This window comes from Oryctolagus cuniculus, chromosome 11 (genome assembly GCF_051225735.1).
Source record: "Oryctolagus cuniculus isolate XC-2025 breed Fujian yellow rabbit chromosome 11, ASM5122573v1, whole genome shotgun sequence".
Lineage (NCBI taxonomy): Eukaryota > Metazoa > Chordata > Mammalia > Lagomorpha > Leporidae > Oryctolagus > Oryctolagus cuniculus.
In genome coordinates this window covers 27,873,354-27,891,321 of record NC_142877.1, presented here as the reverse complement: position 1 = coordinate 27,891,321, position 17,968 = coordinate 27,873,354, and the positions used below count along the sequence as shown (strand labels likewise).

Genomic DNA, 17,968 nt, shown 5'->3' with positions numbered 1-17,968 from the left:
CCTGCCAATGTGCACCCGGGAAGGCAGTGGGCGATGGCTCAAGGGCTTGGGTCCCTGTCACCCACATGGGAGACCCTGGTGGTGGTTTGGGCTCCTAGTTTGGCCTTGGCTCAGCCTAGTTGTTTTGGGCATTTGGGAAATGAATAAGCAGACAGATCTCCTTCTCTGTCTCTCTCTCTGCCTTTCGAATAAATAAGAATCAATAAGTAAACAAACAAACACACAAAAGCAGCAGTCCCACCTTCTTGCTTCATGGAAGACTTCCTTGGGAGTTCCCTAGCAGAGTTCCCCCCACGCCAACTGACTTAGTCACCAGCCTGCACACCATACACCATGCTGTGCTGCTACCAAGTCCACTAATGGCTTCCTGGCCCCCTAAGAGCATCTTATTGCATTCAGTAGAGGAACTGAGTCTGGAGCTCTCTGGGCTCCCTGCATGTGCATGGCTCCCTAGTGTGCACGGATAATCACAGAAGTATAGGAAGGTCAGATGTCTTGTCTGACCAATCATCTCCCTCAGCGGAGCACACTAAGGCTAAGGAGGGCATTGCCTCCGTAGTCAGAACTGGCTGCACAGGATTTCAGACAGCACAACAAAAAAGGCCAGGGATGAGAAGAGACGCCCCCTTATGGCAGGCCATGTGTAGCAGTGTCACTAGAGAAAGCTGTGTGCGCACAGATCAAGAAAGAACATCCTGGGGTGACCATTTGGCTCAATGGTCGAGTCACCATTTGGGACACCCACGTCCCATACTGGAATGCCTGGTTCAAATCCCGGCTCCTCCACTTCCAGTTCAGCTTCTTGCTGATGTGTACTCTAGGAGAGGGTGGTGGTGGACCTGGTAGCACAGTGAGTGAGCGGTGCTTGTAAGCACTTGGTCCCTGTCACCCACAGGGGAGATTAGGATTGAGTTCTAGGCTCTTGGTTACCTCCTGGCCCAGTCCTGGGCCAGTTGTGGCCAGTCGGGGAGTGCACCAGTGGATGGAAGACCTCACTCTCTTTCTTCCAAATAAAATGAAAATAAATACATTTTTTAAAGAAAATCCTAAAATAAGCCTCTTTCCTCCAGGAAACCCTGGAATTCACATGGCCCCGGGTAAGTTACAGAACCCACACTCGAGTTTAGTTGTTGGCATGGAGTTATTTTTTAGACAGCTTTTCTATTAATTTCCATTTCTCCTTTCCCTTTATTCCATGAGCTATACTAAGCATATTTCAGAGGAGTGGGACCCTCTTATTCTGGCAGTAATAAGTAATGAAGAATATTTTTTTTTTTTTGACAGGCAGAGTGGATAGTGAGAGAGAGAGACAGAGAGAAAGGTCTTCCTTTTGCCGTTGGTTCACCCTCCAATGGCTGCCACGGCCGGCGCGCTGCGGCCGGCGCACCGCACTGATCCGAAGGCAGGAGCCAGGTGCTTCTCCTGGTCTCCCATGGGGTGCAGGGCCCAAGCACTTGGGCCATCCTCCACTGCACTCCCTGGCCACAGCAGAGAGCTGGCCTGGAGGAGGGGCAACCGGGACAGAATCCGGCGCCCCGACCGGGACTAGAACCCGGTGTGCCGGCGCTGCTAGGTGGAGGATTAGGCTAGTGAGCCGCGGCACTGGCCTAATGAAGAATATTTTATAGATACCATCTCAAAGCAGAACACCTGGAAATAAGATGGTATCTGCTAAAAGACTGTGGAGCCACCTGCACACATGTGAGCAATTATTGTGTGTGTGTATCCTATGCAGTGAATTAAAATACATGATTGACACATGTCTGTGGTATTTCACATATACAGGCTCACAGATATCTATGTGTCCAGAGATACAGACCTCATTTCAGTGACCATCTGGTAATGACCTGGCATATGACATAATCTTAAATAGTTGTAACAATATCTTCCTTTAAATATATACACTTCTGTATGTGGTTATCGGTATATGTATGTTTTATAAAACCTACATTTTGTTGGCATATATAAGTTGTGTATGTTTGTGTATATAACACATGCACAGAAGGCATATTAACGGTTAGAAATATACAAGGGGTCTTCAAAAGTTAATGGAAAATGTGTATTATCAAAAAACTAGGTATAGATTCCAAAATTGTTCTGCACCAAAAAAAAAAATCCTTATTTTTTAATTCTTTTGTAAACTCTTTGAAGTGGCCTCAGCTATGCCCACACACATGTACAACATCTTATTTTCTTCTAAAATCCAGAATAAACTACCCACAGCTCTTCATTATGTCAACCTAGGTATAAACAAGCATCAATACATTATGAGAAAGCATGTTGCTTTTCTTACTGTCTTTAACAAAGCCCTTAAGTCAAATGGATTACCTGAAATGAGATAAATTTATATTCCTTACTAGAAAATCAATAGTCTCAAGTCTTTCATCTTCCAAAGCAGTATAAGGTGCAATAGACCTTGTGAATCTAGAGTGGTTTCAGGGGGCTCATGAGCCACGTCCTTCACCTGAAAGCAGTGAGCTACCACACACCCCCGACTCTGCCCAGCACCGAGCAGAGCCGTTTGGGCTCCTGCTAGGTGTACCAGCCCAGTCAGCATTTCTATTCTAAGCCACACACTGGCAGGTTACTCGGCTTCCAACTCTGTGTGCATCCCAGGCAAATGGCAACAGCAAGAGGGCTGCTCCAGGTTTGGGGCAAGGATCTGAAACTTACCACACGCTGTCACTGCCTCTGTCCAGGGGGTTTCCCATGGGGTCATAGTACACATCCACGCTGAGGTTTCGGTTTGTGTCGTGGGCTGAGTTGAAGTTGGTGATCACCCGGGAGGGAATCCCCAAACACCGCAGCACTGCAAGTCAAGGTCAGCGTGAGGACTTGGGCTGTGATGCAGACAGGACGCTGGTGCGCCCCCTTGCTGCCCACTGACCCGGCAAAGGCATGCTGCACCCGAGGTACCTGTGTTGAGGGCCCCAGCAAAGACCCAGCACTGGCCAAATCGGACTGGCTTGTAGCCAGACTTTTTCCACTCCTTGAGGATTTCCACGCTGCCATTCCAGTTCCTTGGGTCCCGGCCACCTGCGTAATTGCCACTCCAATTCCCAGCAATCACACCGTTGTCATCGTTGCTATTGATCTGCACAGAAATCCCCACCCCAAAGTGAATCAGCACCACGCCTTTCCCACGAAGAATGGCTTGCAGAATTCAGAGCAACGTGGGGAGGAAGAAAGCCAGATACAGCTGCATGGACTTCTCTGCTTCTTGGTAGGTGACTTGGGTATGCTAATGTTTAACAACAAGCCCTCCAAGGTATCCAGTGTCTTAACAATTTAGAGGTGCCTTTCCTAATGCGCTGTGCTTGACTACCCTGGACCCTCTGTGCTGCAGGCTGACGTGGAAAACAGACTCCACTGCTTGTCAGTGGAAACGCAGGGCCAAAACTCTGGCTTGGGCCAGCACTGTGGTGTAGCAGGTTAAACCTCCACCTGCAGTGTCAACATCCCTATGGGCACTGGTTTGAGTCCTGGCTCCTCCACTTTCCATCCAGCTCTCTGCTACGGCCTGAGAAAGCAGTAGAAGATGGCCCAAGTGCTTGGGCCTCTGCACCTGAGTGGGAGACCAGGAAGAAGCTCCTGGATCCTGGCTTCAGATCAGCCCAGCTCTGGCCATTGAGGCCATCTGGGGAGTGAACCAGTGGATGGAAGACCTCTCCCTCTCTCTGTGTCTGCAACTCTGCCTCTCAAATAAATACATGTGCTTTGGGCCGGCCTCGCGGCTCACTTGGCTAATCCTCCACCTGCGGCGCCGGCACACCGGGTTCTAGTCCCGGTTGGGGCACTGGATTCTGTCCCTGTTGCCCCTCTTCCAGGCCAGCTCTCTGCTGTGGCCCGGGAGTGCAGTGGAGGATGGCCCAGGTCCTTGGGCCCTGCACCTGCATGGGAGACCAGGAGGAAGCACCTGGCTCCTGCCTTCGGATCGGCACAGCGCCCCGGCTGTGGTAGCCATTTGGGGGGTGAACCAACAGAAAAGGAAGACCTTTCTCTCTGTCTCACTGTCTAACTCTGCCTGTCCAAAAAAAAAAAAAAAAAAAAAAACCCACAAAACATGTTCTTTGAAAAAGTAACTCTGGCTTACAGAAGACCTCTTGCAAGAATTCACAGTCAAAATAAATCTTAAAGAAAAAAAAAAAAAAGAACTCGCAGTCACTGACCCAGGTCTGTTTGCAGGGGTCCGTGATTTGAAACTCTTTGGGGCACTGATTTGAAAAGATCACTTCAGAACATTAACAAGTAACATCTTGGAAAGAATAAAGATAGAACGTTGACTTCAACCCATTAACTCCTTCATCATTCATGAATTCAGCTTAACACATGGCTCCTTTATAAGCAACACAACCATAATATAGTATTAAAGGAGCAGTGCGGGAGAGGGAGAGGGGAGAGAGGAGAGGGGAAAAGTAAAGGAGTACCAGAGAAGGACTCGAGAGACCCGACTTGCATTGTCTTCTGGAAACACATATGGAAATATTTATGAGTGAAACCGTCAAACAATGCAATGTGTGCGACTTGTCGAATGATCTGTGGAGGCAGGGACAGAGCTGAGCTGAGCTTGGCCTTGAGCCGGTGATTGCTGAAGCTGATGATGGCTACATAGAACTCATCTTGCTTTTCTCTCTACCTTTGTGTATGTCTAAGCTTTTCCATAACACAAAGTCAGAACTGGAAGAAAGGAGAAACTCAGGCCACAAGCTCCACCCTATCACTTGTCATCATGGGCAAGTCAGTTCACCTGTCTGGGACTTAGCTCTTCACCTCCCAACACAGGGAAAGTGAGCTCCAAGCGAGCTCCAAGGTGGTTTCCAGCAGGCACCTTCCCAGGGTCTCTGAAGCCGTGTCGTATATCCCAGCTGTGCAGAGGGGCTGGACCAGGCTCTCAGAGGCTCCTGAAGGCTGTGAGCCACCCCCCCCACCCCCCCCCCCCGCCCTTTCAGGCATCTATAAGCGGCTTGGCTCATGAGAAGAGGCAGGCTGGAAACAGGCCGATCCTTCCCTGGTCCCTGAGCCCAGCAGTGAGCGCGGCAGCCCTCCCACAAGGGCCTGGGCTGTGATCACAGGAGTGGCCAAGACTTGGCTTCCTCCAAGATGGAAGACAGCAGCCTCTCCCCGCTCCTGAGTCACCATGCTCCTGCCACCAGCGTGGCAATCAGCAGGGTCATCTCTGGCTGAAAGCTGAGCCTCTCCAGGCCCTGCACAGGCCACAATTAGCTCATGGCCCTGCCCAACCAGGAGGCCGGGAGAGAGCATCAGGGAGGTACAGCTGAGGAAACTGGCTCCAAGATAAAGTGGCTTGGCCGGGGGGAGGGTGAGTCAGCAGGTGGAGGAGCCAGCCAGCCTCACCCACGGCCTCCTGGGCCCAGGAGGCTCAGGGAGGCTCAGTGCCTAAGTCACCCGCACTCCCGCTTCACCTCTCTGCCTCGGCTGTAACGCCCCCTCCCGTGCTGGGCCCCTTGGATTTTGAGGTCTGCCCACTTTCCCTGAGTCTCCCTGAGCGCTCTGGGCCTGCTCCACGCCTGCTCCGCGAGGCTTGGCTCCACATGCTGCCCTCCCTGATTAGCCTCAGATGTGTATCATGCCGCTGAGAGGCGGCTCAAAATTTGAATCAGGTAGCTCACTCATTTGCCAACTTGGAGAAGTTCCCACTCAAAAGTAAGGAGACCAAGGAACGCCTAAGCTAGGAACAACAACAACAAAATCCCTGAAGACACGTCTGGGGAGCTGTTTCGTTTGCGAGGGTTACAACGCAAGAACCCTTTTTGATTTTGAGCTGCTTACCTTGGAACTTCTGGGCAGGGTCACCCTGTCTGCGCATCTTAGGACCGTAGCCTTCTGTGCAGAGGTCACGCCCACAATGCCATGGGAGCCAGTCTGCACGCGTGAGCATGTGTGCTGCGAGCCACTGACTTCAACGACTTAAACCTGTTTCTGGGTCTAGGCCACGGATGGGGCGACCTCCTGCCTTGGGGTCCTGTGTGCTGTGGAGGTGGTGGGTTCAAGATTTCTCCCCCAGGAGGCCCCACCACCGAGCAGAGGCCTGGCTTTGCTTCGGCCCCTTGCTGGTGCTCCCGCAAAGGGCGAGTTCCCTTCTCCTCTGAGGCAGGCCTCCTGACAGTGGGAACGGTGGCGTTGCAGCCAGCCCGACCTGGGGCCAGCGCTGCCTCTGCCACTGCCTCACCGTATGCCCCGGGCAGGCACTTGAAGGCAGAGGCGCCCTGTGCTCCACGCTGGCAAGATGGGGACTGTCACAGTCCCTAGCTGCACCTGGTGAGGCCGCAGCGTGATGATATCTGTCCCAGCACAGGGGCCTCGCCAGAGTTGGTCTTCAACGCATGGTGACAACTGGTTATTGCTGGTCGCCTGTTACTCACCATGGCACTCAATACGCGGCCGACATACTTGGGGTCCTTTCTGAGGGCCACATCAGTGGCAGGGTCACGGCGGAAATTCAGACTCTTATCCAAGATGGAGAGGCAAATGTTCAGAATGTCTTCTTCAAACTGTTCAAAATGGGACCATGTGTTAGGATGAGAGAAATGACAAGTGGTGTCTGCTGATCAGGGGTTCAGGAGCCACAGTGGTGGGGACCACAGAAATTCTCAGGGTCACTTCTTTATGTGGCTGCAGGAACTGAGAGCCGCTGTGGACCAGCCACCACTCAACCTTTAACCCTGCAGACTCCCAGAGCTCTGGATGTACCTGAGGCCCTTGTACCCACTCCCCAACAGTGAACAGCGCAGGGCATGGGGTGGCCGACTCCCTCACTGCCATGGGATCAGGAGCAAGTTGCTTAGCCTGCCTGGCCTCAGTTTCTCCATCTGTATAACGAGGGACCAGGCCAAGGTCATCTCAAAGTTTCCTTCCAGCTCTGACTATGATCTTGAGCATATTATTTAGATTCCTGGGGGAATAGTTGTAAAGATAAAAAGAAAAGTATTTGAAGCCATTTTGACAAAATAAGACTTAGTCCAGGTCATCGCTTCTCAAAGGGAGGGGGCCACGCTCCTGCTGCCTGGGGTTTCTGCACTCACTTTTCCTTCTGCTCGGGATGCCCCTCCCCAAGACATCCCCCGGCTCCCTGGCCTCTTCCAGGTTCTCCTTCCTAAGAGTGGCCTTCTCAGCCCGTGCCATGCATCAGCCTCCCTTCCACCTCCAGGTGCACGCTGAGAGCTTCCCTCGAAATCTGCCCCAGAAACACGACTTAGGAAACAGGTAGGAGCTTCCTCTGGTTGAGCACGGAGTTGGGCCTGGAGACGGGGAAGGCGTGCACCTGCTCACCCCTCCCTGGGTATCCCGGGCACCCTGCCAAGGTACTTTACTCTGATGGTTTTGTTATCTTCTGAGAAAAAGGAAAGGTGCAGAGGCAGCTCTGAACACTTTCTAAGCTGAGCAAACCTGGGAAGTGTGCGTACTCAGATGGCAGTCAAGGCAGTACAGACCACGAGGCGATGGCTCTGAAAGGCCACACGGCGAGGCCGCTCTACCACATCTTCACACGGAATGAATCAGAGAAGCTACGTTACTGCTCCAAGTGTCTCTACTGGGCCTTGGGCTTACTTGTGTACCCGGCACCAGTACTGCCTCACTGCTTCCGCTGAGTTCTGTGCATCTGTCTCACTGGCTACACCGCGAGCCCCTCAAAGTCAGGGGATCTTATTCCTCTCCTGTATCCCCAGTGTGCAGCTTGGGACCAGGCACACAGTAGGTGGTCAGTAAGTGCCTTCTGAACAAATGGATGGGAGAGGGAAGGCAAGTGAACAGATGCGGGGTTGTCCCCCAATCTGCGGGACAAGCAGCTGAGTGCTTCTTGCACGACAGAGCTACTACCCTGAGCGTCCATATGACCCTTTTACCTGTCCAAAGTTCCAGCCAACCATGCCAATTCGGTTTGTGCTTCCCACATAGATGATGCCAGCATCTTCCTCAACATACTCTTGTCTCTCAGCATGGTTACTCAGAAAGACATCATCCGCTGTTTGACACAGAAAGCAGATACCAGCGACAAGACTCTTACGGAGGATGACAGCCATTAGCACTTTCTCACTCCTTCTGAGACTGGTGCTGGGCTGGGCTAAGTCCTACTTTATCCCGCCCCCCAACCTCCACCAAGGAGTGAGATTTTGGACCTAGTGCTTCCGTTCCTGTTGCAGGAACTCTGATCTGGGTCTGAAAGTGAGACCCCAGGGGCCAGACACCTGCTCCTGCAGGCAGGAAGCTAGCTCCATGCTGCAGAATTATGCTGTAGTCATTGTCCCTGGAGCTGACCACTCTGGGCAGTTTCTGAGCGTGCACGTGATTGCCACGTGAGCCCCAGAGGAGGCAGCAGGTTATGGTTTTGATTGTAAGGAATCTGGGATTCAGAGAAATGGAGCAACTGCCCAAACTGAGTGGCAGAGCACCTGACTTCTCCCTGCTGTGCTGTTCCCACAGCCCACAGACTTGCCCTAATCCAGCTGAGGCTGTGAAGACCATCTCCCCACCTCCTTTTCTCCTTTCTCTGGCCAGAAGAGTGGGTGACTAGAGGCCTACCTTGCAGCCAGGGGTTAAAGAGCAGTATGAAGGTCCCGAGTTTCAGGGAGGAGACGGTCCCCTGGGAGGAGATCTGCATGTTCAGCGTGTACCACCCTATGGGCGCACTGGCCGGGCTGGACAAGGTGATGGTCAGAATATTGTCACTGCTGCCCTTGAGCACCGCACTCCAGCCACCTCTGCCGGTTCCACTGGAGAGCGGAAACACAGCCTTGGTTCCTGTGGACTCTGACGGGTAAGGCCCTGCCAAAGAAGACAGAGGACAAAGGAAACCAAGGAATGCTGGTCAGACCACGGGGAGATCAGGTTCCAGTACAACCACAGGGGCCCTCTGAGGGGTGTCACTCAGTGGAGGAGCACTAGGTGAGAGTGCTGGAGCTGGAGAGCCCACGGGGGTCAGATGCCTGTTGATCTGAGGACGGTGACTCAGGCTCAGATGGGCAGCCACTCGCTGGGCGGGAGTGGAGCCCGGTGATCCCAGTGTGGTTGCCATCCCCACGTGGACGCACGGTGGGTGGTGGGGGGAGCAGGCTGGTACCTGTGGAGACTGTGAACTCCAGACTCTCTCCAGAGCCAAGGGGACGGTTGAGGGCTAGCAACATATCAAAGGGCTGGCCCCTCCGCAGGATGAGGTTCTGGCCGGAGAACTTGTCTGTGTGATGCGCCCGCCGGTTGGAGGTCATCTGCCAGTTGATACTCTGGGGTTCTAAAGCTGTGACACAGAAAAGAGAACCTGAAGTCCCGGCAGGCAAAGGGTGGCAAGGTGGGGACTGCCACCTGCAGGAGCATCACAACCTATTCCCATTTGGTCGTCCCAACTCACACGCCCTTCCAGACTGCTGAACTGTTGCATCTCCCTTCCCTTCACAAACTGAACTGTGTCATCACAAGGAGGCCCAACCATATGATAGCTGATGACACATGTGGAACCAGACACCAGCCTTCTTATACGTGTCTGTTTTTCTCCATCAGAATGCGCATTCTTTGGGGTCAGCACTGTGGCACAGCAGGTTAATCCTCTGCCTGCAGCACCAGCATCCAATATGGGTGCCAGTTCCAGTCCCAGCTGCTCCTCTTCCAATCCAGCTCTCTGCTATGGCCTGGGAAAGCTGTACAAGATGGCCCAAGTGCTTGGGCCCCTGCACCTGCATGGGAAACCTGAAAGAAGCTCTTGGCTCCTGGCTTTGGATCGGCCCAACTCCTGCCATTGTGGCCATTTGGGGAGTGAACCAGTGGACAGAAGACCTCTCTCTCTCTCCCTCTCTCCCTCTCACTGTCTGTAATTCTGTTTAAATAAATAAATAAATAAAATCTTTATGTTTTCAAGCCTAACACACTGCTTGCTGGTATGAGGACAGCTGGATCTGTAAATGAAGGGAGGAATACATGAACAAACCAACAAAGACAAAACTAATGACACAAGACATCTGGCATGACTTCAGGGCAAAATGCAGGGCATGAGGACAGGTGAATTGCGCATTCGTTCCGTAAGCGTGTACAGGGCACCTCTGCTTTGTGGGACACTGTGTGAGACACCGTGCTGGGAGCAGAAACAAGTGAACAGTGTGGTTTCAACTCACCAGGAGCTTGAGTAACTAGTAAGACAGGCCTGGGTGATAACGGAGGAGGGAATGGGGTCAACCCAGGGTCCTGCAAGGAGAGGGGGCTGCGAGATGCAGGCAGGAAGAGGCAGGGATCGGGGAAGCGTCACTGAAAATGCTGCACATTGACAGGCGAGAGGCTCTGTCTGTGCCAGTGAGGTAGCCTGTGTACTAGAAGACCGGAAGAGAGACCCCAAGACGCAGGACGGCTGGGTGTGCTGTCTAGTTAGAGCAGACGCCCTGCACTGAGAAGAGAGGAAGGCAAGCCCAGAGCCAGTGGGGGCCGGGGCAGGCCCAGGGAGCAGGCTCCCAGCACAGCAGCACTGGGCATGAGCCAAGGGAGGGGTCTCTAACCAAACACTGCTCCTGGAGGGGGGCTCAGGAGGTGATCTTGTCACCAACTCAGGGTACTACAGAGTCATTCATTCCTACATACACTCACTCAACAGATGTTTCCTGAAAGAATAAATTTATACATTTCTGTGCAAATTCAAAGCAATGCAAATGTTCATGCAACCAACAAGAATCTGTTGAATGGCGGGAAGAGAGTAGGGCAGGCAGGAGCAGGAGGAGGAGGGAGGAAAAAAGATGAAGTTTCCTGTACAACAACGTAACGGAGACAGCCCAGACCTGAGACGCTCTGGCAAGCACTGTGCTCTCTACGGCTTGCCTATGGCCTGCTGCTGGGGGTGAGGTCTCTCTTGGGCAGTGGCCCCCAACTTCTCTAACCGCTGCCTCCTACCAACCTCACTCACTACCTGCTGGGCATCCCAGCCCGCTGAACTTGGGAAGCTCTTCTGTCTTGTTTTAGAAAAGAAAAGGACTCGAGGAGACAGGAATTTTCAGATGGCATGAGCCTCCTGGAGGTTCTTTGCCCCTCCCCAACCAAGAAGGACGCAGGCCCTTCTCCAGGGAAAAGCCACTCTTCTCGATCAACAGCTCTTTGAGAGCAGAAAGCCTGTCCCCAGAGAGGTCTCTGCCCAGCACAGGGCACAGGGAGGAGAGTGGGAGGGACTCTGCATCCACCCAGCAGGGTCGCATCTTTGCTCTACCAAAAGGCATGACTTGGCTGTGGCTGTGACCAGACTGCAGTCTTCTGTTCACCCCAGAGGCTCGTGGCTTTCCACAGGGACACACACCAAGACAAGACTGAGCTCCAGGGTGGCCAGGCTGCAGAGACCCTGTCCCACCCGCCGGGGATGCCTGCAGAAAGGAGATGGACGAGAGACACTGTGCACACCCCTCCTGGTCAGACCTGGGGCGACTGTTGGGCTGACAATCCGAGCTTCAGCTGGAGTTTATGGGGCATCGTGTGCCAGTCATCGTTCTTAGTCTTTCCACACAGTAGCCCATTAACCTTGTGAGTCGAGCGTTTGTAATGCCCTCTTTTACAGATGAGCAAGCCGAGGTATGCAGAAGCCAGCTCACCCCCTCCCCTGAGTGGAGAACTGGGAGATGCAGTCCCGGGCAGGGCTCCAGAGCCCACAGACATCTCTGCCTCTCCTGACACGCAAGCCACAGAGGCATGAGGGAGCCTTGCTCCCCATCAAGGTGGCTGTGGGCTATGCAAGGTTTCTGTGAGCTGCAGGGGATTCAGCTTTGCCATGCCCACTGCTACTGCCGGTTTACCAAGCGCTTTGTGAAGATCACCAACGAAAGCTTACAACTGGAAAGTGAGGCTCAGAGACACAGATGCATACCTTATGGGAGGTCATACACCTAGCAACTGGCAGAGCCAGGCTTCTGAGCGCAGGCGCAACCTAATTAGAACTGGAAGCTTGCTCTGTGCCTTTTCCTAGCACACAGCTCCTAAAACCCTTGGAATCTCAGAGAGGGTGAGTTTCTGCTTGTATGCTAGTGAGACGCCTGGTGGCTGGGGGCTGGGCGTCAGGATCCAGCAATCCCAGGATTGGAACTGGCAGCCCCTTAGGGACAGAACTAATCACCAGTGACCAATGATTCAATCAATCATCCTGCATAATGAGGCCTCCATAAAACCCCAAGAGAACAGGGCTGGGAAAGGCACCATGCATGGGACAGGGAGTGGAAACTCCATGCCCTAACCTTGCCACGAGTCTCCTCTGTCTGGCTCGTTTGGAGTTGTAGCCTTTTACAATCAACGGGTCATCTATTAAGTGAAACGGTGTGCTGAGTCCTGAGAGCTGTTCTAGCATATGTTTGAGTCTGTGGAGGGTGGTAGAAATCCCCTATTTATGTGGAGTGGTCAGAAGCCTAGGTGAGAATCAGAACTTGCACTTGGCGTCTGAGGTAGGGGTGGTCTTGGGGCCGACATTGTGGTACAGCAGGTCAAGCTGCTGCTTACACTGCCAGCATTCCCTCTCAGAGCACCAGTTTGAGGCCTGGCTGCTCCACTTCATATGTAGCTTCCGCTAATGCACCTGGGAAAGCAGTGGAAGGTGGCCCAAGTACCTGGGGCCCCTGCCACCCACATGGGAGACCAGGATAGAGTTCTAGGCTTCTGAATTCAGCTTGGCCCAACCCTGACTGTTGTGGCCTTTCTCTCTCCTTCTCTGCCTTTCAAATAGATAAATCAATCTTTGTTCAAAACCTTTAAAAGTGAAGTAGGGGCAGCCTTGTGGGACAGAGCCCAGTCTGTGCTACCTCCAGACAGCTGCTGTCATAACTGAGTGCAGCTGTAGGACACTGGATGGTGGCCACTGACAACTGAGGACTTGCTTGGTGTAGAGGGACAAAAGCCCCACACATTGAAAACAGCCTAGAAGGAAAATGGTGTTTCCTTTTCACCAGGTCTTACCAGCCCTGCCCTGTCACCACGGTCCCCAGTCCTCCTGGAAAGGGGTCTCATGCAGAACCTTGTGTCCAGAAGGTTCTCTCTGTGGTGTAGGTCTGTAGGATGCACTGCCCCTGCCTGCCACTTGTACCCTACTGGACAGGAGGCAGGGAGTGCCTGAAGGGGAAAAACGTGTCCCAAGAGCTGACCCCAGGAAGGGAGTAAAAGATGGGGAATGCAGGTCAAGTGTGCACTCATAAAGCTCTGGGTTGGCTTCTGCAACCTTTCTCTCCCCTCTGGCTGCATCCCTCCATCACTGTCCCACTCTGAGCCCTATGATTGGCTCTGCCAGTCTCTGAATCAAGAGGCCAGTGACCTACATGGATTATCTAGGGCCCTTGTTGCTCCAGCCTACTGCCCTTGACCAAGCACGCTGCCCTCTCTGCCAGTGTGTGTGGCAAGGGAAAGGGAGAGAAGGTACTCGAACTTGCAACATTCTGCTTCGTGCTCCTGAGACTCAGGGCTGTTTCCTGCACCAGCCTGGGTGGAGGGAGGGGTGAAAGGAGAGCTACATCATCCTGCACTGCTTCATCAACTTGTACACTTAAAATAATCAGAGGTGGGCAACGGATTGGGCCACTACCTGCAGTGCCGGTATCCCATATAGGCGCTGGTTTGAGACCCAGCTACTCTACTTCTGATCCGGCTCCCTGCTAATGGCCTGGGAAAGTAGTGGAAGATGGTCCAAGTCCTTAGGCCCCTGCACGCGTGTGGGAGACCTGGAGGAAGCTCCTGGCTTTGGTCTGGCCTCACCCTAGCTGTTGTGGCCATTTGGAGAGTGAACCAATGGATGGAAGATCTGTCTGCCTGTCTCTCCCTCTCCCTCTCTCTCTGACTACTTTCAAATAAATCTTTCAGAAACAAAAGCAGAGGGGAAAGACACCCGGAGACGGGCCACACACTCCCAACCCTTACTCTTGGCACAGACACGGAGGGGAGAGGTGCTTTGCCTGTAACAGGAACATCTCTGGGCTCATTCCAGTGCTCGCCTGGCAGTTCTGGGCCACCTGTGTAACTGCTTACCTCCAGGGTCAGGCCTGGGGCAACTTCCCTGAGTCTAACAGTGCCACCAGCAGTCCTGATGTGGCAGAGGCTAAGTGACTACCCCAGATCCCTTTGCTCCCTCTTTCCTGGTAATAAAATCCCCCGTGTGAACAGGCTCTTGAGTGGAGCTGTCTGGTCACATGAGCAAGGCCTGGCCAATGACTAGCAAGCACACAGTCCATATATTAACTTCCAGGGAATCTCCCCCCCCCCCCTTTTTAAAAATAGAGGTAAAGTGCACATGACCTAAAAATCAGCTTTGTACACATTTTGCAGTACAGTTCGGTGGCATCAGGTGCCTTTGCCACCCTGGCCCATTCCAGAACTTGGTCTTCACTTCTGATGCCCCACCCATTTGCAGTCACTCTGGTTCCCTGGTAACCCCACCCCTGCTCTGTGGATTTGCCAGTTCTGGACACTTCACAGCATGTGGCCTTTGGCTCTGACTTCTTCAACTTAGCACAAGATTTTCAAGGTTCACTCATATTATAGCAGATATCAGTTCATTCTCTTGTATGGCTAAGTAATATCCCATTATAGAAGGAGTCTTCAAAAATTCATTTTAAAATAAGCATTCTGGAAAAAATTATCCATGGATTTCAAATTTTTTTGCACTCAAATTACCCTAATTTTGATGCCATTTTCCCAGGACCTTCCTGAAGCACCCCAGTGGGGACAGGCCCCGTGTGCTTCTCCACACAGCAACAGGCAGACAGCAGGTTATCCCATCTTTGTGCTGCTGTGAACAATGCTACTGCAAACACAGGCAAATACTGATCTTCACTTTTTATTTAAATTTGTTTTTATTTATTTGAGAGGCAGAGAGACAGAGGAAGGTAGAGACAGATAGACAGAGAGTGCTCGCACCTACTGGTTCAGTTCCTAAATGCCCACAATGGCTGGGCCAGGCTGAAGCCTGGAGCCCAGAGCTCAGCCTGAGTCTCTCACAGGGGTGGCAGGGTCCCAAGTAGTTGAGCTGTCACCTGCTGTCTCCCAGGGTATGCACCTGGGATTCCAACCTCAGTTGAGGATGCAGATGTCTTAACCATTAGGCCAACGCCGACCCCAAGTATTTGTTTGCACACCTGTTTCAAGTCTTGGAAGGAACCCTGAAAAGGCAGAGCTGGCAAATGCCCTTCCCCTGCTTTCCTCCATCTCCTTCTATCATGGAGTGTGTGGGTGTGATGTGGACAGAGCTCCAGCTCCCCTCACAGACCATGCAGGGCCATCCATGCCCCAGGAATGGCAGAGTCGGGGACTGGGCAGAGCCTGGGCCTTGTCCTTGACTTGCCCAGAGCCGTCTACGTCCAGACCTCTTGTGTGAGCAAAAACTGAGCTTCTGTCTGATTTTTTAAGCCCTAGTTATTGGGGTTCACTCTCGCTCACAGTCACAGCTGATGACACAAACCTGCTAATGTAGCCCTGCCCACCCCTGGCTCACATGAGCTGCACAGAGAAGATGCCAGGTTGTGAAAGGGGACTGCCTGGCTCACCTGCAGCAGGTGGTGAGAAGGACTGGGTTGCTGGGTGTGTGGCTGTGCTCTTCCCATTCCTGGGAGGACCACACCAGAGGAGCTGGCAGGTGGCCCCTCACGGGCTGACCCATGTCCCAGTGGCGCAGGCAGTCCCCTGGCGGAGTGACTTCTGAGGTTTTTGGATAGGGACCACGAGAGGAAAGATGTCTGATGATGTTCCCACACACGGACTGTGACACAGAACACCACCAGACAGTACAGAGGCCTACTGTGTGCAGTGAGCTCCTCTGATGCTTGCTTGTCACAATCCACTAAGCTGGTTCCACGACCTGCTACTGGGTGACAACACAGCTTGGAAAACAGTGATGCAATCCCATGTCCCACATTACAGGTCGGGAAACTGAGGCCCCCAAAGAGGAAGTGATCTGCTGAGATCACAAGTGGTTTTGGAGCAGAGCTTGGCCTGGATGCAGGCCTCAGGTCTGAGCTGTCAAGGGACTGTGAGTGGTTCCCAACAGCACCCTCACCCTTGCCCCCGGCACAGGCATGTCCAGCTCCTGGCCAACCCTGTCTCTGGTTCTGTGTGTGTGTGTGTGTGTGCATCCCTGCTCACCCCTAGTTCCTCTCCTTTCTTCTCGCATGTCTCACACATGCCATTTCCTTTTAGCTTTCCACTGTGGTCAGATATTTTTCATCTATACGGTGCAAGTACATGAGTTTGTGGCACGCAGGCAGCGGGAAGTCTGGGGCTCCAGTGATGGACAGTGCAGGGGCCTGGAAAGGCTCCCTGGGACAAGGAAGAATGGGCCCTGGACTGGAGGCCTGCACAGCCTGAGGCCTTGGGCCAGTATCTCAAGGTCTCTGAGCTGTATTTTCCTCACCTGTTGAAAGGGGGCAAGGAAGCCTGAAGAACCTCCCTTGAAGGGGGCAGTCTGGGATCCAAGATGCACTTGTCTCTAGCAACAGGGCCCTGGAAGCTGGGGGAATGAATGCTTCGGGATCCCACAAATAATGGCAAAAACGCCACGAGCGCAGGAGGCTCTGAACTTTCCCAGGCTGCTGCTGAGAACCCTCATGTGCCAGACCCTGTGCTAAGCGTTTCATCTGCCTTATGACCTGTAACAGTCACAAAATACCCATTTTACAGATGAGGGGTTTGGGGGTCCAGCCAGGTGAGGTCATTTGGCCAACGCCGCATGCTCAGGCACAGTCTGGATACAAGGCCAGAGTGGAAGCCGCCTCCGCCTGACCAAATATGACTCTAAGCTGCCGCCCTTCAGCCAGCCAGGTGCACAGGTCCTGGACGCTTCCCAGGGGGAAAAAACCATCCAGTCTACTGCCTAACATCAGACTGTCAGGGGACAGGAGGGGTGGGCGATTCCTCAGCCCACTTCCCTTCAAAGAGAGTTTAGGATCTTAGTCAATGCTCACCGCACACCGCACCACACAGAGCGGCTGCTCTGGTCTGAGCCCTGCTCCCTGCTCCCCGACCCCTGTGATTACATCAGTATCTCTGCGTTTGGGCGGCACTGGTATTTCTCATTTTCAAAACATACTGATTTTATTTATTTGAAAGTTAGAGAGAGAGAGAATCTCTTCCACCTGCTGGTTCACTCCCCAAATGGCCTCAGTGACCAGGGCTGGGCCAGGCTGAAGCCAGGATCTTAGAACTCTACCTGGGTCTCCCATGTGGGTGGCAGGGACCCAAGCACTTGGATTATCTTTCACTGCTTTCCCAGGTGCATACACAGGGAGCTGCATTCAAAGTGGAGCAGCCAGGGCTCGAACTGGCGCCCATATGGGATGCCAGCATCGCAGGTGGGAGTTTAACCCACCATGCCACAACCCTGGCCCTGGCACTGGTTCCTTTTTTTTTTTTTGAAAGCCTTCCTGGTGATTCCCATGTGTGGTGGGGATGGTGTGTCATTTTACACTTACTGAAACTTTTGTTTATCAACTGTTTCACCTAGGCCACATAACAGCTCTGGGAGGGAGGCAAGGAGGAGCCACTGTCCTCTTTCCACAAACGAGGACAATGAAACCGAGAGAAGAGATGGAGACTCCTTCTGAATCCATCTCCCAGGCCCTACCAAAGACCCTGAGGCCTTGTTCTTCCACTCCCAAGTGATAGGGAAAAGAATCTGCTGAGCTCACTGCACAGCCAGCCCAGCCCTGGCGTGTGGGCTCAGGGTAGGAGACTGCCTGCCGTGTGCACGGAGCAGCCCTGCAGAGTGGAGGCGGAGAAAGGATTGATGGATCCGAGGTGGACAGGAAGAAGATGTGGGAGTAGGGGGACGGGGCTGGCGACGGGAGGCTCGGAACAGAGCGTTCCCCTTGCCTGTCCTCGAGTTTAACAGAGACGTCACTTCACGGGGGTTTTCTTAAGATCCCAAGGCAAGGAGAACGTGGGCTCGTGGAGGAAGTTCCCGAGGAGTAAGAACAAGAGCTCATTTTACAGAGAAGGAAACAGACGCACAGGTGGGGTAATGGCCCAA

At 53.0% G+C, this 17,968-nt stretch overlaps 1 protein-coding gene across 2 annotated transcripts in view; it reads right to left on the bottom strand.

Moving 5' to 3' along the window:
- Nucleotides 1-17,968, bottom strand: part of TGM3 (transglutaminase 3) — a 53,040-nt gene that overhangs the window by 21,550 nt on the left and 13,522 nt on the right. For both annotated transcript variants that reach the window (XM_051845192.3, XM_008256217.5), the window contains exons 2-7: nucleotides 9,080-9,253; nucleotides 8,542-8,784; nucleotides 7,866-7,984; nucleotides 6,384-6,512; nucleotides 2,917-3,094; nucleotides 2,674-2,809 (exon numbers count right to left, since the gene is read on the bottom strand). In XM_051845192.3, coding sequence (XP_051701152.1) covers nucleotides 2,674-2,809; nucleotides 2,917-3,094; nucleotides 6,384-6,512; nucleotides 7,866-7,984; nucleotides 8,542-8,784; nucleotides 9,080-9,224 — 950 coding nt within the window. In that variant the 5' untranslated portion in view covers nucleotides 9,225-9,253. The remainder of the gene's footprint in view (nucleotides 1-2,673; nucleotides 2,810-2,916; nucleotides 3,095-6,383; nucleotides 6,513-7,865; nucleotides 7,985-8,541; nucleotides 8,785-9,079; nucleotides 9,254-17,968) is intronic.